Source organism: Pseudophryne corroboree, chromosome 4, assembly GCF_028390025.1.
Source record: "Pseudophryne corroboree isolate aPseCor3 chromosome 4, aPseCor3.hap2, whole genome shotgun sequence".
Lineage (NCBI taxonomy): Eukaryota > Metazoa > Chordata > Amphibia > Anura > Myobatrachidae > Pseudophryne > Pseudophryne corroboree.
In genome coordinates, this window is record NC_086447.1 from 544837126 (window position 1) to 544862771 (window position 25646).

Consider the following 25646-nt stretch of genomic DNA (forward strand, 5'->3'; position numbering starts at 1 on the left):
CGCTAGTGCATGCATGATAATGTACCAGATTAATAACACTGTAGAAAGTACACCATAGTGCTGTGCAGTATAATGTAGCATATGCATAATGTGTAATTCAAGTGCAAAATCTGATCACTAGAGGAGGGAGTGGGGGGCCCAGGCAGTGGGGCCCACCGGTGGTTTCCCCTCTACCCCTGTGGGCCAGTCCAACACTGTATTCCACTATCTAGGTATGCATTGTGTGTACTAATTCACTTATGCATTGTATTTCAAAGTGACTGAACATAGTCATGTGGGTAAAGTCTCTTTAATGAGTATCATTTGGGAGGAAAAGTGCATCATGCAAAAGGAGGAGGTGTGTAATTACCTTTGACAAGACAGAAATAGTCTGGGTTCACTCACAGCCCTTTGTTATTTTTTTATTATTTTAAAATGAAAAATTATTTCTTAACAGTGAAGCATTTATATAGTTTTATATTAAATACATTTTCTAGAGTGTTAACTAATACAATACAACCTATGGACAACCCCTACTATAGTACATAGGGATATAACATTCATGTACCTCTAAAAGGGTGGTCCCACAAGCAATGGATGCAGCGATCTGCTGACAGGTGGAGAGAACTGTTAGGAGTGGTTAGTGATAACTACAGTAGGTAGGAGAATCAAGCTCGGTAACTATACAGTAAATATGGCTTCTGATTGTTGGCACCCAGTTCAACAAGAATTTGAGTTTATTGCAAAACCATTAATGGTCAGATTCAGTTAGCTATGAGCTGCTTTTAGCGGCTTTGTGGAATGTGTCTCAGAGCTGATTTCTGCTTAGAGATGAGCGCCTGAAATTTTTCGGGTTTTGTGTTTTGGTTTTGGGTTCGGTTCCGCGGCCGTGTTTTGGGTTCGAACGCGTTTTGGCAAAACCTCACCGAATTATTTTTGTCGGATTCGGGTGTGTTTTGGATTCGGGTGTTTTTTTCCAAAAACACTAAAAAACAGCTTAAATCATAGAATTTGGGGGTCATTTTGATCCCAAAGTATTATTAACCTCAAAAACCATAATTTACACTCATTTTCAGTCTATTCTGAATACCTCACACCTCACAATATTATTTTTAGTCCTAAAATTTGCACCGAGGTCGCTGTGTGAGTAAGATAAGCGACCCTAGTGGCCGACACAAACACCGGGCCCATCTAGGAGTGGCACTGCAGTGTCACGCAGGATGTCCCTTCCAAAAAACCCTCCCCAAACAGCACATGACGCAAAGAAAAAAAGAGGCGCAATGAGGTAGCTGTGTGAGTAAGATTAGCGACCCTAGTGGCCGACACAAACACCGGGCCCATCTAGGAGTGGCACTGCAGTGTCACGCAGGATGTCCCTTCCAAAAAGCCCTCCCCAAACAGCACATGACGCAAAGAAAAAAAGAGGCGCAATGAGGTAGCTGTGTGAGTAAGATTAGCGACCCTAGTGGCCGACACAAACACCGGGCCCATCTAGGAGTGGCACTGCAGTGTCACGCAGGATGTCCCTTCCAAAAAACCCTCCCCAAACAGCACATGACGCAAAGAAAAAAAGAGGCGCAATGAGGTAGCTGACTGTGTGAGTAAGATTAGCGACCCTAGTGGCCGACACAAACACCTGGCCCATCTAGGAGTGGCACTGCAGTGTCACGCAGGATGTCCCTTCCAAAAAACCCTCCCCAAACAGCACATGACGCAAAGAAAAAAAGAGGCGCAATGAGGTAGCTGTGTGAGTAAGATTAGCGACCCTAGTGGCCGACACAAACACCGGGCCCATCTAGGAGTGGCACTGCAGTGTCACGCAGGATGTCCCTTCCAAAAAACCCTCCCCAATCAGCACATGATGCAAAGAAAAAGAAAAGAAAAAAGAGGTGCAAGATGGAATTATCCTTGGGCCCTCCCACCCACCCTTATGTTGTATAAACAAAACAGGACATGCACACTTTAACCAACCCATCATTTCAGTGACAGGGTCTGCCACACGACTGTGACTGATATGACGGGTTGGTTTGGACCCCCCCCAAAAAAGAAGCAATTAATCTCTCCTTGCACAAACTGGCTCTACAGAGGCAAGATGTCCACCTCATCTTCACCCTCCGATATATCACCGTGTACATCCCCCTCCTCACAGATTATCAATTCGTCCCCACTGGAATCCACCATCTCAGCTCCCTGTGTACTTTGTGGAGGCAATTGCTGCTGGTCAATGTCTCCGCGGAGGAATTGATTATAATTCATTTTAATGAACATCATCTTCTCCACATTTTCTGGATGTAACCTCGTACGCCGATTGCTGACAAGGTGAGCGGCGGCACTAAACACTCTTTCGGAGTACACACTTGTGGGAGGGCAACTTAGGTAGAATAAAGCCAGTTTGTGCAAGGGCCTCCAAATTGCCTCTTTTTCCTGCCAGTATAAGTACGGACTGTGTGACGTGCCTACTTGGATGCGGTCACTCATATAATCCTCCACCATTCTATCAATGTTGAGAGAATCATATGCAGTGACAGTAGACGACATGTCCGTAATCGTTGTCAGGTCCTTCAGTCCGGACCAGATGTCAGCATCAGCAGTCGCTCCAGACTGCCCTGCATCACCGCCAGCGGGTGGGCTCGGAATTCTGAGCCTTTTCCTCGCACCCCCAGTTGCGGGAGAATGTGAAGGAGGAGATGTTGACAGGTCGCGTTCCGCTTGACTTGACAATTTTGTCACCAGCAGGTCTTTCAACCCCAGCAGACCTGTGTCTGCCGGAAAGAGAGATCCAAGGTAGGCTTTAAATCTAGGATCGAGCACGGTGGCCAAAATGTAGTGCTCTGATTTCAACAGATTGACCACCCGTGAATCCTTGTTAAGCGAATTAAGGGCTGCATCCACAAGTCCCACATGCCTAGCGGAATCGCTCCGTGTTAGCTCCTTCTTCAATGCCTCCAGCTTCTTCTGCAAAAGCCTGATGAGGGGAATGACCTGACTCAGGCTGGCAGTGTCTGAACTGACTTCACGTGTGGCAAGTTCAAAGGGCATCAGAACCTTGCACAACGTTGAAATCATTCTCCACTGCACTTGAGACAGGTGCATTCCATCTCCTATATCGTGCTCAATTGTATAGGCTTGAATGGCCTTTTGCTGCTCCTCCAACCTCTGAAGCATATAGAGGGTTGAATTCCACCTCGTTACCACTTCTTGCTTCAGATGATGGCAGGGCAGGTTCAGTAGTTTTTGGTGGTGCTCCAGTCTTCTGTACGTGGTGCCTGTACGCCGAAAGTGTCCCGCAATTTTTCTGGCCACCGACAGCATCTCTTGCACGCCCCTGTCGTTTTTTAAAAAATTCTGCACCACCAAATTCAAGGTATGTGCAAAACATGGGACGTGCTGGAATTTGCCCATATTTAATGCACACACAATATTGCTGGCGTTGTCCGATGCCACAAATCCACAGGAGAGTCCAATTGGGGTAAGCCATTCCGCGATGATCTTCCTCAGTTGCCGTAAGAGGTTTTCAGCTGTGTGCGTATTCTGGAAAGCGGTGATACAAAGCGTAGCCTGCCTAGGAAAGAGTTGGCGTTTGCGAGATGCTGCTACTGGTGCCGCCGCTGCTGTTCTTGCGGCGGGAGTCCATACATCTACCCAGTGGGCTGTCACAGTCATATAGTCCTGACCCTGCCCTGCTCCACTTGTCCACATGTCCGTGGTTAAGTGGACATTGGGTACAACTGCATTTTTTAGGACACTGGTGAGTCTTTTTCTGACGTCCGTGTACATTCTCGGTATCGCCTGCCTAGAGAAGTGGAACCTAGATGGTATTTGGTAACGGGGGCACACTGCCTCAATAAATTGTCTAGTTCCCTGTGAACTAACGGCGGATACCGGACGCACGTCTAACACCAACATAGTTGTCAAGGACTCAGTTATCCGCTTTGCAGTAGGATGACTGCTGTGATATTTCATCTTCCTCGCAAAGGACTGTTGAACAGTCAATTGCTTACTGGAAGTAGTACAAGTGGGCTTACGACTTCCCCTCTGGGATGACCATCGACTCCCAGCGGCAACAACAGCAGCGCCAGCAGCAGTAGGCGTTACACGCAAGGATGCATCGGAGGAATCCCAGGCAGGAGAGGACTCGTCAGACTTGCCAGTGACATGGCCTGCAGGACTATTGGCATTCCTGGGGAAGGAGGAAATTGACACTGAGGGAGTTGGTGGGGTGGTTTGCGTGAGCTTGGTTACAAGAGGAAGGGATTTACTGGTCAGTGGACTGCTTCCGCTGTCACCCAAAGTTTTTGAACTTGTCACTGACTTATTATGAATGCGCTGCAGGTGACGTATAAGGGAGGATGTTCCGAGGTGGTTAACGTCCTTACCCCTACTTATTACAGCTTGACAAAGGGAACACACGGCTTGACACCTGTTGTCCGCATTTCTGGTGAAATACCTCCACACCGAAGAGCTGATTTTTTTGGTATTTTCACCTGGCATGTCAACGGCCATATTCCTCCCACGGACAACAGGTGTCTCCCCGGGTGCCTGACTTAAACAAACCACCTCACCATCAGAATCCTTCTGGTCAATTTCCTCCCCAGCGCCAGCAACACCCATATCCTCCTCATCCTGGTGTACTTCAACACTGACATCTTCAATCTGACTATCAGGAACTGGACTGCGGGTGCTCCTTCCAGCACTTGCAGGGGGCATGCAAATAGTGGAAGGCGCATGCTCTTCACGTCCAGTGTTGGGAAGGTCAGGCATCGCAACCGACACAATTGGACTCTCCTTGTGGATTTGGGATTTCAAAGAACGCACAGTTCTTTGCGGTGCTTTTGCCAGCTTGAGTCTTTTCAGTTTTCTAGCGAGAGGCTGAGTGCTTCCATCCTCATGTGAAGCTGAACCACTAGCCATGAACATAGGCCAGGGCCTCAGCCGTTCCTTGCCACTCCGTGTGGTAAATGGCATATTGGCAAGTTTACGCTTCTCCTCCGACAATTTTATTTTAGGTTTTGGAGTCCTTTTTTTTCTGATATTTGGTGTTTTGGATTTGACATGCTCTGTACTATGACATTGGGCATCGGCCTTGGCAGACGACGTTGCTGGCATTTCATCGTCTCGGCCATGACTAGTGGCAGCAGCTTCAGCACGAGGTGGAAGTGGATCTTGATCTTTCCCTAATTTTGGAACCTCAACTTTTTTGTTCTCCATATTTTATAGGCAGAACTAAAAGGCACCTCAGGTAAACAATGGAGATGGATGGATTGGATACTAGTATACAATTATGGACGGACTGCCACGGTTAGGTGGTATAAAAAAACCACGGTTAGGTGGTATATATTGTAATACAATTATGGATGGACGGACTGCCTGCCGAGTTCCGACACAGAGGTAGCCACAGCCGTGAACTACCGCACTGTACACTGGTTGATAAAGAGATAGTAGTATACTCGTAACAACTAGTATGACTGACTATGACGGTATAAAGAATGAAAAAAAAACCACGGTTAGGTGGTATATATTGTAATACAATTATGGATGGACGGACTGCCTGCCGAGTTCCGACACAGAGGTAGCCACAGCCGTGAACTACCGCACTGTACACTGGTTGATAAAGAGATAGTAGTATACTCGTAACAACTAGTATGACTGATTATGACGGTATAAAGAATGAAAAAAAAACCACGGTTAGGTGGTATATATTGTAATACAATTATGGATGGACGGACTGCCTGCCGAGTTCCGACACAGAGGTAGCCACAGCCGTGAACTACCGCACTGTACACTGGTTGATAAAGAGATAGTAGTATACTCGTAACAACTAGTATGACTGACTATGACGGTATAAAGAATGAAAAAAAAACCACGGTTAGGTGGTATATATTATAATACAATTATGGATGGACGGACTGCCTGCCGACTGCCGACACAGAGGTAGCCACAGCCGTGAACTACCGCACTGTACACTGGTTGATAAAGAGATAGTAGTATACTCGTAACAACTAGTATGACACTATGACGGTATAAAGAATGAAAAAAAAACCACGGTTAGGTGGTATATATTATAATACAATTATGGATGGACGGACTGCCTGCCGACTGCCGACACAGAGGTAGCCACAGCCGTGAACTACCGCACTGTACACTGGTTGATAAAGAGATAGTAGTATACTCGTAACAACTAGTATGACTGACTATGACGGTATAAAGAATGAAAAAAAAACCACGGTTAGGTGGTATATATTATAATACAATTATGGATGGACGGACTGCCTGCCGACTGCCGACACAGAGGTAGCCACAGCCGTGAACTACCGCACTGTACACTGGTTGATAAAGAGATAGTAGTATACTCGTAACAACTAGTATGACTGACTATGACGGTATAAAGAATGAAAAAAAAACCACGGTTAGGTGGTATATATTATAATACAATTATGGATGGACGGACTGCCTGCCGACTGCCGACACAGAGGTAGCCACAGCCGTGAACTACCGCACTGTACACTGGTTGATAAAGAGATAGTAGTATACTCGTAACAACTAGTATGACACTATGACGGTATAAAGAATGAAAAAAAAACCACGGTTAGGTGGTATATATTATAATACAATTATGGATGGACGGACTGCCTGCCGACTGCCGACACAGAGGTAGCCACAGCCGTGAACTACCGCACTGTACACTGGTTGATAAAGAGATAGTAGTATACTCGTAACAACTAGTATGACACTATGACGGTATAAAGAATGAAAAAAAAACCACGGTTAGGTGGTATATATTATAATAATACAATTATGGATGGACGGACTGCCTGCCGACTGCCGACACAGAGGTAGCCACAGCCGTGAACTACCGCACTGTACACTGGTTGATAAAGAGATAGTAGTATACTCGTAACAACTAGTATGACTATGACGACGGTATAAAGAAAGAAAAAAAAATACCACGGTTAGGTGGTATATAATTATACAATTATGGATGGACGGACTGCCTGCCGAGTGCCGACTGCCGACACAGAGGTAGCCACAGCCGTGAACTACCGCACTGTACTGTGTCTGCTGCTAATATAGACTGGTTGATAAAGAGATAGTATACAACAATATACTACTATACTGGTGGTCAGGCACTGGTCACCACTAGTCACACTGGCAGTGGCACTCCTGCAGCAAAAGTGTGCACTGTTTAATTTTAAATTAATATAATATTATGTACTCCTGGCTCCTGCTATAACAACCTGCAGTGCTCCCCAGTCTCCCCCACAATTATTATAAGCTTTTATACATTGATGTGCAGCACACTGGGCTGAGCTGAGTGCACACAGACTGAGTCACACTGTGTGACTGCTGTGTATCGTTTTTTTCAGGCAGAGAACGGATATAGCAGAGAACGGATATATTAAATAAAAGTTAACTTAACAACAACTGCACTGGTCACTGTGGTAAACTCTGTCTGCACAATCTCTCTCTCTCTTCTAATCTATTCTAATGGAGAGGACGCCAGCCACGTCCTCTCCCTATCAATCTCAATGCACGTGTGAAAATGGCGGCGACGCGCGGCTCCTTATATAGAATCCGAGTCTCGCGAGAATCCGACAGCGTCATGATGACGTTCGGGCGCGCTCGGGTTAACCGAGCAAGGCGGGAAGATCCGAGTCGCTCGGACCCGTGAAAAAAAAAGTGAAGTTCGTGCGGGTTCGGATTCAAAGAAACCGAACCCGCTCATCTCTATTTCTGCTCTCAGCCTATTGCAAAATGCAAGCAGAAATCAGCTATGAGTTAATATGCGCACAGAGCAATCTGCCGGCAGCTGCTTTTGACTAATTGAATCTGGCCATTAGAATGGGTTGGGTCTGAGAGCATCTGCAGTTTTCTCCTCTTATGTCTCTGCATTGTTAGCTGATGGCTGTAATCCGATAACATTAGAGGCTTCAAGGGGGAGATGTACTAAGCCTTGAAAAGTGATACATTTCACAGTGATAAAGGGGGTGATTCAGATCTGATCGCTGGGCTGCAAACTATGCTTTCCTGCGTTCTGATAGTCGCCGCCCCAAGGGGGAGTGTAAATTCGCTGTGCAAGTGTGCGATTGTATGTGTACGCAAAGCTGCAAATATCGAGTGTGTGCAGTGTGTGTGTAGCCCAGGACTTACTCCTCCAGTGCGATGAGAAGAGGCTGATCGGGGCCGGATCTGATATCAGACGCGCTCCCTGGAAACACTTGGCCACGCCTGCATTTTTCCGGACACTCCCAATAAACGCTCAGTTGCCACCCACAAATGGCCTCTTCCTGTCAATCACCTTGCGAACACCTGTGCAAACAGAGTTTTCGTACCATCCCATCTTTGACTGGCGATGCCTTTTGTGGTTGTCTGACGCACGTGCGAATTGCGGTGCATACACATGCGCTTTTAGGGCCTGCCATGTTACAGGCTGGGTTTGAAAAATAACAGGTAGGAGCTGATTGGGTGGTTCTTTATCACCGTGCAATGAATCACTTTTCAAGGCTTAGTACATCTCCCCCAACACCAAATTGGTACATGGGGATAAGAGTGGCTGTAAATGTGAATTGAAGGAGAGATGCATCTTGTTTTTTATTTTATTTCAGTTTGTATGAGTGGACTGTTATCTCTTGATGTTACACTACTGTATACTCATTATATTAGTATTCCTCTTTGTTTTACAGAATTGTGTCCAGTAAAGGTTCCACCAGTGAATACAAGAAACATTTTTATCTAAAAACTGAGAGGAATCGTACATCTTGTTCTAAAATGTCTACAACCAAACAGAAGGACAGTGTGAGTAGCAGTAAAACTATACAAGCTGCCTTGTTCTCTACTGCAAAATCTCTGCATTCTGAAAAAGATGCCCTATCTTCACAAGCTCAGGATCCCACATTTCCTTCTTTCAGTTTCTCATGGCATTTACCAAACTCTAGTTTTCCAGACATGAATACAACTTCAGCTATGAAAGACAACCAAGTTTCTAGCAATGGAGAGGCTGCTGACTTTGGACTGAATGATAATAGTGATGGGCTTTGTACCATGCAATGGTTATGTGACATTGGAGGACTTGAAGACATAAACATCACAGAGTCTTTATTCAACAGCTTTACGGATGTGAAGTGCCTAACTCCTGAGAAGAACAAGCAAAATATGTCACTATCACAACATGGGTGTTTACACTCTAACAGCCTATACCCTGACGTGATAATGTTAGAAGATCCCACTACAGACCCTGGGTATAAAGACAGTAATAATAAAGAGAATGGTAAATTGTCAGCAAAGATTGATGAGTTTAATAGAATTGTATTTAAGACTGGAAAAGGAAATGCAGTTATTCACGAGGCGTCAATGGACGTGGTACTGGATGTAATAGATGAAGATGAAAAACCTTCAAGTCTCTCCTTGTGTGAGCGTCCAGTTACTGGGAATACTACTAAAAAACCACTAAGTGTAAATGAGATCATCGAGCCAACTTGTGCAAATGGCAGTTTTCATAATTCCAAGAGTGTGAAAGCTACATCTCAACAACATCACACAACTGCACCTCAAACTGCAAAAAGTTACAAGAACCGACTACAAGAACATAACTGGAAACAAATCAACCTGTCAGGACGGCCACGGTCAGCAGACTCTAGGTCCAACTATGGGGTTGTTGAAAAGCTTTTGAAAAGCTATGAGACCAAAGCTGCTGCTCCTTTTTGTAATTCTAAGCAGTCACTAAGCAAATGGACACAGTCAGACTTCCTGCTGACTGATAATAGTTCTGAATCTTTGACTCAGTGTTTAGAAATGCTTCATCTCGAACAAGCAACAAACGTTTTACAGAGTGACATTCATTGGCAATCAAAGCAGGAAGCAATGAGCCTCAAGCTGCCTGAGGTAAAAATACAATTATAATGCCTTTGTTTATTGTTCTGTTTATCCAGTTACTTAACCTCCTTTAAAAACTGGGCCTAAGGTTTTATGTCAGTAGTAGAAGAAATCATTTCCCACCATTAAACTTCAGATCTATTTTTATTAAAATACACTGATCTTTGGGCCCAATTCAGCATGGATCGCTATTCAGAGAAATTGCAGTTGTCTGCGATTAGAAAGACGACACCCTGACAGGAAGCAAAAAAGCCCCTTGCAAAATTGCAATTGCATCACAGTTCGCTATCCACTCGCAGATGCATATGCAATTCACGGAACATCGAAGAATCTTTGCCGTCTGAGCAAATGTAAGTAGGTCTGAGGCTGCCACTAATCTGCTACTGACATGGCCTGGAAGTGGTCTGCGCTGACATCAGACACCCTCCCCAAAATCGCCTGAGCAAGCCTGCGTTTTTTCTGACACACCCAGAAAACAGCTGGTTTCCTCCCAGAAAAGCCGGCTTCCTGGGAGTCAAACAGCTGCTACACTGCGATTATGATCTGTACGCAATTTCTGTCGCTATTACCCATCACGTGTGTGTCGTTTGATAATTGCTCAATTTGCGATTTCTCTAAATAGCGATCCATGCTGAATTTGGTCCTTTATCTTTTATCATAAAACCTAAATATTTTATAGTAAGTTTACAGTATCTTGTAATCTTTAAATTAGAAGCTAATGTTATTTTCAGTGTTACACATATGAAACCTGTGTAGTTTTATTGGTTGCATTAAAAATTGGCAGCCCAAATGGCGATAAACAAATAATTATGGGCAAAGTAGTAGCACTGAAAGTAACAAAAGTCAGGGGTTAACCATAAAATGTAAACCAATATACTATATTAAATAACAATACTTAATAACCACAGATCTGACTGCTGCTTCTGCAGCAAAAAAATGGGTAAACTGAAACATCAGAAAAGCCAAAAGTAAAAAAGATAATAGAAGCACTGTCAGCGCTAATAATTTATTGGGATACTAGCTGGAGTACCCGGCGTTGCCCGGATTTTAAGAATGTCTGTTTACAAAAATAAATGTAAATATTAAACACACAGTATTAATAACATTGTAGATAGCTGAATACCCGTGCTTTGCTACAGGATGAGGATGGTAAATTAGAATGATAGTTCGTTAATTTACGTTGGTTGGAGATCTAGTATATAGGCATATCATGCTTCCCTGACCCACTTTGTGTAGTGGCCGGACCCCTATTTGGTCCCCCAAGGGACCCTGCTCTTCCCACTATACAATTCTCAGTCTGTGGCTTCCTGCTGCCTCCATTCCCCTCCTCACATCATGTCAGTGCCCCTGTGAAATTATAGATTTTTTTTACAGTTTCTTATATAGCGCAGCACATTATGTATCTCCTGATATACTCTGTGCTGCTGGGGGACCCTGTTACTTCCACTATATCATTCTCAGTGTGTGGGTTTGTGCTACCTGCATTCCCCTCATCACATCATGTCACTGGCCCTGTCACATGCAGCCCTGTCATCACTGACATATCATGCATGTCCTGATATAGTGTGTGCTGCTGGCCCACCCCTAGGGGTGCTAGTGGTGTGTTACCCCCACAGTGTTTGTTCCCAGAGTGTAAGTTACATGTGTAGCAAGTTTGATGTAAATTGCTTCAGCCATTCCAGAGTTATGCTGTCTGCTGAAAAACTCTGTGCTGCTGCCTCACCCCTAGGGGTGTTTTACCCTCACAGTGTTTGTTCCCAGCTTGTAATTCATATGTGTAGCAAGTTTGTTGTAAATTGGTCCAGGCATTCGGGAGTTATGCTGTCTCCTGGAATACTCTGTGCTGCTATCCCACCCCTAGGGGTGTCTGACCCCCACAGTGTTTGTTTCCACAGTGAAATTCATATGTGTACCAAGTTTGTTGTAAATTGCTGCAGGCATTCCAGCTGTCTGCTGAAATACTCAGTGCTGCTGCTTCACTCCTAGGGGTGCTAGGGGTGTCTTCCCCCCACAGTATTTGTTCCCAGATTGTAAGGCATATGTGTACCAATTTTTGAGTACATTGCTCCAGCAATTCCAGAGTTATGCTGTCTCCTGATATACTCTGTGCTGCTGTGTCCCCCCTAGGGGTGCTAGGGATTTCTAATTGTTTTAGTTGCCTCGGCCGTGTTTTAATATGCTCGTATGTAGAATTTCACAATCTTCTCTTGTAAACTGTGGATTTGTATAGAAAGACAGAAGGACGGATTTTTGCTTTTATATAGTAGATATTCATAAAACATACTGTATATTCATAAAACAATACTGTACATAGTCATATCACACGGCAGATGTGTTAAGATTTAACACAAATACACACACCCAGTAAACGGTCACTTACCGCCCACAAACGCCCTCTTCATGTCAATCAGTTTGCGAATGGCTGTGCGATCAAAATTTTCGTACCATCCTGTTGCTGTTTCACGATGCGCATTGCGGTGCACACACATGCACAGTAGTTTAGATAATCGCACGCTTTGCGAAAACGTACAGCAGTGATCAGGTCTGACTCAGGCCCTTAGCTATATAGAAGCTGATTGGCTAGTACTTTATTCTCACAATTGTATCTCTCTCCGAGCTATGATAAATATCCCCCTGTATCACAGGAACGTGTGGTGAGGTAAATGACTGAGGAGGCACTGGCTTGTACTAGAGCCAGATTTACATACAATCTATAAGCCCAAGGGTTCATGTGGGCATTATACACAGGTGCAGCAGTATATACTGCTGGAAATGTATTAGAGCTGACAGCGCTTCCATTATCTTGTTTGCTTATAAAGTAGCAGCACTACTTCACAAAACATTGGGATTTAACAAATGTAATTAGCAGAATTTGCTAACCTTCCGTTCGCATGCTGGGGGCTGCCCATCAAAGGGCAAGGCTGCCCAGCATATGCTAACCACCGCCTCCCCCCCTTCAACAAGCAGAAATTACAGGCTGAGTGGATCGCATTTTCTGTGCCCCCCCTGCAGAAAATGCAGGCACATGCGCAGGACTTGTGTGCGCATGTGCCTGCATCTTTTGGTAATTTTTGCCGTGATTCAACCTGAATTAGCCCTTTTGTGTTTAAAGGTTCACAGAGATAGCACATTTTTGGAATAAGAGTAAAACATCTAAAACTATAAGGGACTCCAAAGGAATTGCAAGAGGATATACAATAAATACTTGAAACTGGAAGGAAATAAATCACTTTTTTTTAAACAAAGTGATATAGATGTATGCCACAGTGGTAAGCATTACTGTCTTATAGCATTTGGGTCTTAGGGGTGATTCAGATGTGATCGCTGGGCTGCTAAACTTGTTGTGCTGCGTTCAGATAGTCGCTGGCCAAGGGGAGTGTATATTCTCCCGTGCATGTGTGCGATTGCATGTGTACGCCGAGCTGCAAAAAATCCCTCAGTCAGCGGACAGCTGCAAATCCATTCGCACCTCAATCACCATCTAATGATTTTACCACTGTGTGCAGTCTGTGTGCAGCCCAGGACTTACTCCTATAGTGCGATGAGAACAGGCAGATCGGGGGCCAGAGCTGACGTCAGACACACTCCCTGAAAACGCTTGGGCACACCTGCGTTTTTTCCGGACACTCACAATAAATGGTCAGTTACTACCCATGACCGGCTTCCTCCTGTCAATTACCTTGCGAACGCCCGTGCGATCGGATTTTTTGCACCATCCCGTCGCTGACTGGCAATGCCCTTTGTTGCTGTCTGACGCGCGTGGCATTGCAGTGCATACGCGAAAACACACAGCAGTGATCAGATCTGAATGACCCCCTTAGTTTCAATTTCTACCAGGGCAGTATCTGTGGCTTATCTGTGTGCAGTTTGTTCTACTTATGTTTACATTCTTTTCCAACAATTAAAAAAAAAATCATTCTGGTGGTTAATTGGCTTTTGACAAAAATGTACCTAGTATGTCTGCTAGGGAATTTACACTGTACTGTAAATTCTAATGAAGCAAGGACTGATGTGAATGATATAGATTACTAACTGAGTGCACCCAAGATGGCTGCCTATCCTCTAATAAATATGTGATATGCTTTCAGTCCTATTGGGAGAAAGACTCTAAAAAGTTAATTATTATTATAGATCCATCATACAGACCATCAGCAAATGTAATTTGGAATAATACACTGCGACTTTATTGGATATGCAGTCACACATTGGAAATACCATTTACATGACACAGCCTTTTAAGTCAATGCATTAGACACTGGGACTTATAACTATAATTGATGTTTAATTGTCTCCTGACCATTATGTGAAACCCTATGGAGAATTCAGTGTGGATAGAAATCTATACTATACCCTAATACACCTTGCAATAGAAAAGACACAATGGGACTGATGCTTAAGTTATCCACAATTTCTTTCTTAATCAAGTTCAAATTTTGTTCACTTAACAAGATACAGTTGCATTAATAGTGAGGCCGGAATTCAATTAGCCGCGTAGATCGCCCCATGCTATTTGATCCCCCCGAGACTACCCTGAAGCCAGGAGTTATTAGGGAATTTTTTTTCACATGCCTCAGCATGGTCAAAAAAAAAATCTCATATAACTAGTGGGTTAACGAGTTCCAAGACCCTGTAAACGCACAAATCCGTGTGCTAACACCGTTAACCCTTGTTAACGCTCATTAGGGGGTATATTCAATTGATGTCGAAAGCTGCCGAATATTTAATATATTCGACAAGTTGAGGAATTCAACTTGTCGAAAAGCACGTGGATCGGCGGAATAGCTGCCGATCCACGTGCTTGTGTCGAAAACGGGACCAAAACCCGACCATCTCAGTCCGACATAAAAAGATGTCGGACTGAGATGTGGACCCAGAGGAGGAGAGGGGGGAGAGCAGCAGGGAGACTGGGGACAGCCGCGGGCAGCCAGGGAAGATCAGCGCTACAGCACAGCGCTGCAGCAGGATGTCACACAGCCGCACTGCTCACGGCAGCGTCCACCCGGTAACGCTTGCTGGAGCCGGGTGGACACTGCCGTGAGGTCGGGCGGCTGTGTGACATCCTCCTGCAGCGTTACTGTAGCGCTGTTCCCCTCCGTCTGCCCGCAGCTGTCCCCGCTGATCTCCCCGCGGCACCCCCCCCCCCCCCCCCCCTCCTCTGGGTCCCTCATCTCAATTCGACTTGAAAAAGTCGACTTGAGATGAGATTTGAATAGGGGTTTGTCGGATCCATTCCGAAACATGCATGTCGGAATGAATCCGACGCCAATTGATTATACCACTAAAACTCTACTTTAATGGGTGTTGACATGACGATCGGGTGAAAAAGGGAGTGCAATTGAATAGCGTTGGGCATTAAAGTCACTACTGCGGGTAATTGATTTCCGACCTAAAAGCTATAACTATCTGAAAATGCGTACCATTCAGCAACAGTTGCATACAGTATGTGTCTGGTTTATGCCAAGCACACTTCACAGACACTTGTGTCCCACTTGCACAATATTTTAAACCAATTCTCTTATGTGCAACAAATCCATTTAGTCTTATGCATAACTGAAACTTAAAAACATCTGTAATGCCTCTGTATGTATGAAAATAAAAATGCCAGGTCATCTCAGTCCGCCCGATGCTCTGCTCTGCCCTCTACCTGTTGTGTATACTTTTGCTGGGCAAGCACATGTTGCAGATAAAATGCCTGTCAGACCGGCAGACATTTTATCTGCCACTGACAATATCCGGGACATACACTGTGAGATCTCTCAGTATATTGACTGTGATATTGGCGCTCCGCACCTCCGGTGAGGAGACATTTCTCGGTTCCTTCCCATGTCAGTCGGCCACAGTAGGGCATACACTGCCCGATGCAACCGACATGACACTGACATGGCATCGGATGGACATGCTGGACGTTCCAACATGCAGACCGATCGATATTTTCAGATTGGTCGGCCACATACACACTGCAATTATCTAGACAATATACTGATATCGGGCAGATCGGCCAGATAATTGTAACGTGTATGCCCAGCATTACTCCTTCCTGGCACAGACCGATGAGGTTCTCCAGCTAAGGTCTTTCCCATCGTACTGCTCTGTGAGCTATTTGAGAGTTAAGGAGACCATACCAAATTATATTATTAAACTGTGGTAAATTATATTTGTTTTTTGGGACATTGCAACAACTGGTGGGCATGGGTAGCAAGCATCCAGATTCTCTGCTGACAGGCAACATTTTTCCACACTAACCTCCCAGCACAATGATGCTGCACCTGCATAACAGGCTAGGTTGTGCTCCGGTCACACGCACACTAGCAGCTGGGGATGGGGCTACTACTCACTAGGTATGGCCATCTTTGTGTTCGCCATTGATGGTTGCCATTGATGGCAAAACTGAGTGGCCATCGATGGTCACTAACTATGGGAGACCATCGATGGTTTCACTCATTTCGATGGTCATCCCTGTTATTTCAGAGAATGGTCCGTGGGCCAATCACAGCCTGGGGCGTGGCTTCACGGATGTCGTGGGTGTGGCTATGCTCCGGGTCCCGGCACCTTGCAAAAAAAAAATATATATTCGTTTATGCTGTGCCATCGATGGAGGGAAACCATCTGGTTCTCTCCCATCAATGGCTAAAGCATTCTACATTGGCCATAAAATATTGATGATTAGGAATCATCGGTGGTCAGTGGTCATCCCTACCATTCATGAGGCAGATTTTTCTTCAGCACTGAAGGAAGGAGTACACAGTTTCAGTCACTCTGGCTGACACACAGTTTTTTTTTCCTCATATATTGTTAAAATGGAGATAAAAAAACATTGGAAAAGGATACATCAGTGTCCACTATTCCCTCATCTGAGAAACATATTTTTTACAGTGAATAAGAAATCATTCAGCCATAATACCTGATGACCAATACCCCTTTTACACCTACGAGCACGGGTCGCAGCCGGGAGCCTGACACGGGAGCTGCCCCCTGCTGCGACCCGTGCTCGGTCCCTTTCCCATTAGCAGTCACAACCCGGCATATGCCGGGTTGGTGACGCTTCTAGCTACACGGCAGGGGCGGCGCAGGGAGATCACATGATCTCCCAGCGCCGCCCATCCATACAGTGTAAACGGGAGCCGTGTCGCATCGACACGGCTCCCGTTTACACTACACCCTACCCGGATCATTCCCGTGTCCTACCCAGGTAAATAGCCGGGTAGGATTCACGGGTCACTTGATCCGGGTTTACCCTTTTCCACTTGCCAAAAACACGGGTAAATGCGCGCCCCCGTGCATTTACCCGTGTTTTTTGAGCTAGTGGAAAAGGGGTACAATTTACCTCACATTCTGAGGTAATGCTTTGATCTAATCGTTCAGGTTTATCTCCATATTATGGTTTAGTTAGTATGTTGCTATAAATAAATAAATAAATAAATAAATACAGATATTATGGATTTCTCACAGGGACACCTGTTAACACAAATCTATTTTATCATTCCTTGGAATTGGCTGCAGCAGGCAAATATATCCTGTCTGGAGCCGACAGAACAGTACCTCCCATAGCTGGCATAGTACCTCAACCCCTTGCTGGCATCAAATGGAGACCTACAATCTGACTAAAGGGTACTCATATAATCAGGGGCGTGTGCCAGGATGACACTGGCCAGAAATGCCAGCCGAGGAGGGGCGCCGTCCAACGATGCCACCTGCGGCCAGTAGGTAGACTCACTTTTAGAGGCAGCAGATATCCCCCCACCCCCATGTAGTTTATCACCAGCAGGGATACCCAGTAACGATCACAGCATGCAGCAGTGGCAGCCACTGTAATTGGCGCCGGGGTCCGGCACAGCACCACACTACAGTCAAGAAACTCTAAATAAACTACACCTTCCAGCAGCCCTTGCTGCAAAGAGCTACATCTGGAAATGCAGCCAAAACTAAGAAAACAGGATTTTCTGTGTTTTGGTCACATTTTCGGATTTAGGACACCCTGCCAAATATTACTGCTGGCCAACTTCACTAACACTTTCCCAGGGGTGTCACTGGAAAAGCCCCTTTCCCCCCGTTTGTGCAGAAAAAGAGGTGTGGCATCAGAAGGGGGCATCGCCTAACAGCTGACCCTCGTTTTCATTCCCAGAGATGATAGGCTGCCCCCAAAGACCCCTCTTGCTACTGTACTGTGACAGGAGCCCAGTGCTGCACCTAGGCCCTCATTCCGAGTTGATCGCTCGCTAGCTGCTTTTAGCAGCAGTGCAAACGCTAAGCAGTCGCCCTCTGGGAGTGTATCTTAGCTTAGCAGAAGTGCGAATGAAAGGATCGCAGCGCTGCTACAAAAAAGATTGTGCAGTTTCTGAGTAGCTGGAGACTTACTCCTAGATTGCGATCACTTCAGTCTGTTTAGTTCCTGTTTTGACGTCGGGAACATGCCCTGCGTTCGGCCAGCCACGCCTACGTTTCCCCAGCCACTCCTGCATTTTTATCTGGCACGCCTGCGTTTTTACACACACTCCCCGAAAACGGTGCTACCACCCAGAAACACCCACTTCCTGTCAATCACTCTGCGGCCAGCAGTGCGACTGAAAAGCGTCGCTAGACCTTGTGTGAAACTGCATCGACTTTTGTGAAAGTACGTCCCGCGTGCGCAGAAGTGCCGATTTTTGGCCTGATCGCTACGCTGCGAACAACGGCAGCTAGCGATCAACTCGGAATGAGGGCCCTAATGTCACAGTGCAGCACCTGGCTCCTGTCATTGAGGAGGAGTCTGCATTTTGGTGTCACCCCTCGGAGGGAGTGTGGCCCCCCTAGTGACGCTACTACACTTTTCCTTCCTGATAAATCCCACACTACTGAATTGCAAGGGCGGCTCTGTCTGCCAGGACACCTTCTAATAACCTATACACCTCACACTGGGCTTTTCGTGAGCATTCTGTTGTGTATAAAATGTCTAAGCAGGCAGTCTGGTCTACACTTATAATAGAGTATTATATGGGGCTCAGAAGTTTCATAGGCCTTCCCAATGTGCCCATCTCTCTTCTCTCAGATATTGGTGGTCATTCCGAGTTGATCGCTAGCTGCATTAATTCGCTGTGCCGGGATGAGGCACAAAAACAGCACTCCTGTGCATGCGTTTTCGGCGCAATGCGCACGCGTAACGTACTATTATAATGGCCGAAGTAGTTTCACACAGGGTCTAGCGAATCTTTTCAGTCACACTGCTGGCCACAGAGTGATTGACATGAAGTGGGCGTTTCTGGGTGTCAACTGACCGTTTTCAGGGAGTGTTCGTAAAAACGCAGGTGTGCCAGGAAAAACGCAGGCGTGGCTGGGCGAACGCAGGGCGTGTTTGTAACGTCAAAACAGGAACTAAACAGTCTGCAGTGATCGCAAGGTTTAGAGCTACTCAGAAACTGCACGGAAAAAAAAATTGTAGCCGTTCTGCGATCCTTTCATTCGCACTTCTGCTAAGCTAAAATACACTCTCATTGGGAGGCGTCATAGCGTTTGCATGGCTACTAAAAACTGCCCCCCATTGACATAGCTCTTAATGCGTTTTAATTGATAAACTGCTGATTTCATAAGACTCTGAGAAAAGGCAATTAAAATCACAAAAGTTGCAGCAGGTCCTCTGCTATAGATATAATATATATATATATTATATAATATATAGATATACATTAGATATAATATATATATTCTGCCTAGGCAGAAAATGAAAGGTGATCCGTATGCTCCCTCGATAAACTTTCTCAATTCCTTCCAAAAACTATCAGCAGGGCTACTTTATTGCGGGCCGAGCATTTAACTATTTTACAAATTCTAGAATAGCACGATGGCTCACTACAGCAGGCTCATCAGAATAGTACCTATGTCTCTGGACTGTTGTAGTCTTTCACATGCAGACATTTTTGGACCAGAGTTTCTGTCAGAAGCAAGCTCTTGTTATTAGACTCGCAGATCCTTTGCTAGCCTAAAGCCTAACGTGCAAAGTAAATGCATGAAGCCCTTTCTGCAAGGGTCTTGTGCTTCCAGAGTTTAATAGAGACAGCTTACCATAGACAAATGGTTAAAGACAATACAGTTTGGGGTAAACTTGCTATTAATTTGATTTATCTTAAAAGGAATGTACATTGTTTAAGATGCAGCTCCATCTGAATAATATCTTAAAAACCGTTTTCTGGTCAGAACAAAATCGACTTTACAAACCCAGCTATGTTTATATACCCTGTGCTTGTCCTATATTGTCTTGAACTGTAAGTCACTGGTTTTTCTTGTTTTGCTTATTTGTTTATGTACTCTGTAACTGGGCGCTGTGGATCCCTTGTGGCGCCATAGAAATAAAGGATAATAATAAAGGATAATAATACCATTACAGGATACATTGTGACATTATAGCGTCTGGAATTGCTAGTTCTCAATTTAAGCACCTCTCTTTTCTGGGTTACATTGCATCTAAAGCTGCCCTATATCACACCTCTTCAAACTATCATGCACGCTGCAAGCTGGTCATCTGCGCATACATTTGCTGAATACTGTGGAGACTGGTAATCAGGAGGCTTACTGCCCATACCCTCTAATTAGATTGAAGGGAATCTTACCTCACACTGACATACCCTTAACTTCAGTGGATTATGGATCCTTATTCAGAGATGAACGCAGATCGCTGCATGCGCAGCCAGATCTGCGTTCATCTCCTTACATGCTGGAGTCCACCCAGCACAAGGCAAGGTCGCCCAGCATGTGGGAGGCCACCTCCCAATGTGCATGCGCATCAGAACTAAGATTGATCCCAGACGCGCTGTCAGGTGGTTGGCCGCCTTTTTTGGGGGGGGGAGTTGCTGCGAGTAATGTCACATAGCTACCCCGAAAATGGCCCCGGCCCACCCCCATTAGGCTCGCCCCACACACCTAACTCTACATTGCTTCCCCACGAACGCCCGCTGCTGTCAATCACATTGCATTGCAGTCGCATCCGTCGGGGATGCGACCACAATGTGTGTGCCGTGCAGATCTTTTGACTGTCGACCTTTTGACCCTATCAACCTTTTGACCCTGTCGACCTAATGCATGTCTACCATTAGTGGTTGACCTATTGAATGTAGACCTTTTTAGTGTACATCTATAAACCGGATACCCAGGAAGAGGTAAAGGGTACTGTACAGTGGGAAAAAGGGAGAGTCAGTGGGGGATGGGGAGAGCCAGAGGGTGACGGAAAGTTGGTGAAAGGGAGAGACAGTAAGTGACGGGGAGATCCAGAGGGTATGTGAACGTAAGGGGGTAAATTGAATTGAAAGGCTTCACTGGGACATGAAGGGAAAGTATTAGTGGGGGGAAACAGGCAGACAAAAAACAAGGGGGTTTAACACGAGAGTTAAGGTAAGACAATTCTAGTAGAAGAATTTAGTGAGGGGATAGAAGAGAAGGGAAGTGGAGAGGAAGCAAGAGTCAGCTCTGTGGAAAAAGATCACTGCTACACAGTATATGTCTGTATGTGTGAGAGAGAAATGGAGAGGGAGAAAGAGAGACTTTGAGAGGAAGACATGGAGAGGGATAGAGAGGGCAAAGGGGAAGAGAGGGAGAAGAGAAGGAGAAGGAAGGAAGGAAGAGAAAGGTGGGAGAAAGGGGAGAGATGTGGGAGAAAGAGAGGGGGGTGAGAGAGGGGAGAGGAAGAAAGGAAGAGAGTGAGGGAGAGCAAAGAGGGGGAGAAAGAAAGAGGGGGAGAAAGAATAGAGAGGAAGAGTGTGAGAGAGGGAGAGGCAGAGAGAGGGGAGGGAGAGAGAGGTTGGAGAGTGAGAGGGAGGAGAAAGAGGGAGGGGAGAGGGAGAATGGGGGGGGGGGGTGGAATCCAGGCTGCAATGCCCAGTTGCATACCCCATTACTATGCAGTTGTCATTATGTCAAATTAAATGTTTCTTAAGCACTTATTGACCATTCCATCTTTATCTTACTGAACACTCCCAAGTAATACGCACTTTATTTTCTGTCCTAGATATCATTGACAACATCATCAAATGGAAAAGGATTTTCGCGTCCTGCACGACCTGCTAATAGACGCCCGCCTTCTAGATGGGCATCAGCAAGATCTCCTTCGATGTCTGCAGCTGTTAGGAGAGCAACACACTAAGCTCTGCTGTAATATGTTTTTCAAGCCTGGATGACTGTCCACATTTATAATTATGTTGTGATTTCCAAAGTGTTACAGCGGACTGGTATATTAAATATAGGAGAGATAAGTGACTTAAGTCAGTATTTGACCTAAAATAACCAGTACAACATGTCTCTTCATGATAGATATTATGCAATCAGCGGACTAGACAGATATGAGTGTTGTACAGCATCTTATAGGCAGCTAATTGTACCATAGAAAAATACTTTTTCCCAGGTAAAATGCTGTATAGTACAGTATACCACATTTTAAATATTTAATTCCCTGCACCTTTGTTAAAGGAACAGTAACATAAACCATCTGAAAACGAAATATTATTTTCTACCTAGAAAACAAAGAATCAGTACCAACAGGAAAGTCATATAAACATTTATGTACTAATTTCTATACTTTCCGTCTGATTTAATGCAGAGGTTTTCCGTACAATCCCAATTTCTCATTTATCAGGCTGTTTAAAATAATATTTAAGGTTTACTTATTTCATCTATAATAAATGACGGTATATGATATGAATGCGTTTAATGCAGTGTGTGTTCCTTTAACACTTGTGCTCATGAAAATCATGATAATCCATACAAATCGTCATAAGACCACGTTGATAACATTATTAAACTAGACTTCAGTGTTTTGTGACTGGCAGAAACATATTTCTGTACTTTTTATATTATATAGTTTGTATGCATTTTTATGGTTATCGTTCATTTAATAATATTTGGTAGACATATGTACAGTTCCATTTTGTTATGTATTTCCAGCATTAAAGCAGGTGTAAATGTCATATGCATGTAACATGATCATAATGCATGTATGTAAGTATGCAGTGTCCTGTGTTTAGACATTGCTGGAGCAATGCTTACATATAAACTACAGGACGTACACATATTATTTAATCTCTGCAGTCTTTATCTGCAGAAAATATTCAATACGTCGTATATACTTCTAATTTTATCTATTAGCCTGCAAATATGATTTTTATTGTATAACTTATGTAATTGTTTCATAAACATATATGTTAGTTCTGGTTAGCAAAAGCCATGTATCTCAGCTGACATACATGTACTTGCTATATGGGCTTTTCTCCCTTTCCTGGAAGTTAATTCACTTCCATTTTGGATATAAGGGAGTTTCTCATTAGGCCCTAAAAACATTTAAATTTTCAGCAGATAATATTGTATTATCAGCCTGGATCCTTTATGAAATAAGGGGAAGGGTCGTTAGTAGACTGGTATTTATATAGCAGGCTGGTGAATATACAAAGGATTTAGTGTCAAATATAAATCATTGTTCCTTACCAGCCCAGCTATTTCTGATAATTTACTCGTTAGTAATATGGCTTTTTATGTACAGAGCCATTCCAAAAGTATATTTATCTCATTTCATAGGACCATTACATGTCATTTGCCAAACTGTAGTGTCTAAGTAGTTCTATTTCTATTATGTGGATCCATAGTTCTAGTAAAATTGAAAATCTGAGGATGTCATGAATGCAGAATGTGTGGTGTCAATATTCCCTGGCAGTGTTTGTAAATGTACATGATAGATGGAGGGAAGCACTAGCACTTATGGCCATCAATACTCTGTTAGCATGTTTCTCGGCATCTTTCAGCCAACAGGTAAACCGTTGACTGATATTTTAGGACAAGTATAAACTTAGCTTATATTTTGGCATCAGCTCACATACACAGATATTGCATCAGTAGCTTCAAGGAATATGATAGCTCTGGTGCCAGATATCCTACAAATATGTTTTTATCATGTCCAGTTACTAGTCATAAATAGTATTTCTGCTTTTAATAAAGCGGTATCTTACTGGTACTCTATTGGAGTAATAGATGTCTTCTTGGATAGATGCAGCATTAATTTGTCTGGCACCAGGAATTTCGGAAAACTATGTCTTATTTACTTTTTATTAAAGCTTTTTTAAACCATTTCATTTTTATTGAAGTCATTGTTGAAAAGAAACTCCTGACAAAAGCCATTATAAAATGAGATTATATGAAGAAAACAATTATGTATTGGCAAATTCAAGTTACATTCATAATTTTTATTCAAACGTCATGTCTTGGTGTCATACTCTCATACCCATGTGATGCTGTATGCGCTGCTGATTTAGTAGAGGTGCTGAATAGGCACAGAGGCCTGAGTGGCATTTCATGTGCGTGGAAGAATTTCATAGTTTGTAAGTGTGAATCAGAAAGCGTGGCACATTTTCTATTTAGAAAAAGGAAGAAGCCATGTTGTGCTCTCCAGTCACTACTTAAGAGTGAGGAGAAATGCTCTCCAGTATACGGGAGCTTCTTCCTGGTACTCTTTGCATTTCCCATGGCCAATAAGTTCTCAGTTTAGTGTCATTCTTTCTGCACTTTATGCCAGCGCTCTTTTACAAGAAGGAGTCCCTACACTTTTCATTAGAGGTTGGTGATTGATTTGTCCGGTCAAGGTTTTACCACATAGTGTCTCCCTGCTTAAGTTTTGATCCAGAGTATTTGATGTTCTTACTATACCATGTTATCCATTTAATATATTTATTACTTTTTATGTAAAATAGGGGTGGTCGAAATGTAACGTCCCCAAGCTTTGGTGCCTTTAATTCTCTGTGATCTGCATTGAGTTTTATATGGCTGTATAAAGTGTTCTCTGAAACAATAAAAACATCAGTGTCTGCAGACAAATGAATTTGTCCCTTTTTTCAAGCACTTGTCAAATCTTATTGGTTACGTGTAAAATTAATCTGGGACACGGTTATATAATTCAACAACATATTCAAGCTTTTGCTTACTGTGAACAAATTAATGAGTGACTTTTTGATCACTCATAGGTGTCAGAATGGGGGGAGGGGCAAGGTGGCGACTCGCCTTCCCCAAATATTTAAGAGGCGCCAGTCAATGTGCAGTCTAAAATCTACTTAAGCTCAGTGTGCAGATTCTATTATATATGATTCATTAGAATTCGACCAACAAATACACCTAATTCAGATTTCTCTGACGTCCTAGTGGATGCTGGGACTCCGTAAGGACCATGGGGAATAGCGGCTCCGCAGGAGACAGGGCACAAGAATAAAAGCTTTAGGATCAGGTGGTGTGCACTGGCTCCTCCCCCTATGACCCTCCTCCAAGCCTCAGTTAGATTTTTGTGCCCGAACGAGAAGGGTGCAGGCTAGGTGGCTCTCCTGAGCTGCTTAGAATAAAAGTTTATTTTAGGTTTTTTATTTTCAGTGAGTCCTGCTGGCAACAGGCTCACTGCATCGTGGGACTAAGGGGAGAAGAAACGGACTCACCTGCGTGCAGAGTGGATCGGGTTTCTTAGGCTACTGGACATAAGCTCCAGAGGGACGATCACAGGTTCAGCCTGGATGGGTCCCGGAGCCGCGCCGCCGCCCCCCTTACAGAGCCAGAAGAGCGAAGAGGTCCGGTGAAATCGGCGGCAGAAGACGATCCTGTCTTCAGACTAAGGTAGCGCACAGCACCGCAGCTGTGCGCCATTGCTCTCAGCACACTTCACACTCCGGTCACTGAGGGTGCAGGGCGCTGGGGGGGAGCGCCCTGAGACGCAATATAACAGATGATACCTTAGGTTGGCAAAAGAATACATCACATACAGCTCTTGGGCTATATGGATGTATTTTAACCCCTGCCATTATTACAGAAAA

The 25646-nt window shown here is 44.4% G+C and overlaps 1 protein-coding gene across 1 annotated transcript in view; it reads left to right on the top strand.

The window, feature by feature from the left end:
- Positions 1–24669, top strand: part of MTCL3 (MTCL family member 3) — a 107530-nt gene extending 82861 nt beyond the window's left edge. The window contains exons 6-7 of the mRNA XM_063917353.1: positions 8661–9858; positions 21821–24669. Coding sequence (XP_063773423.1) covers positions 8661–9858; positions 21821–21955 — 1333 coding nt within the window. The 3' untranslated portion in view covers positions 21956–24669. The remainder of the gene's footprint in view (positions 1–8660; positions 9859–21820) is intronic.
- Positions 24670–25646: the final 977 nt, after the last annotated feature.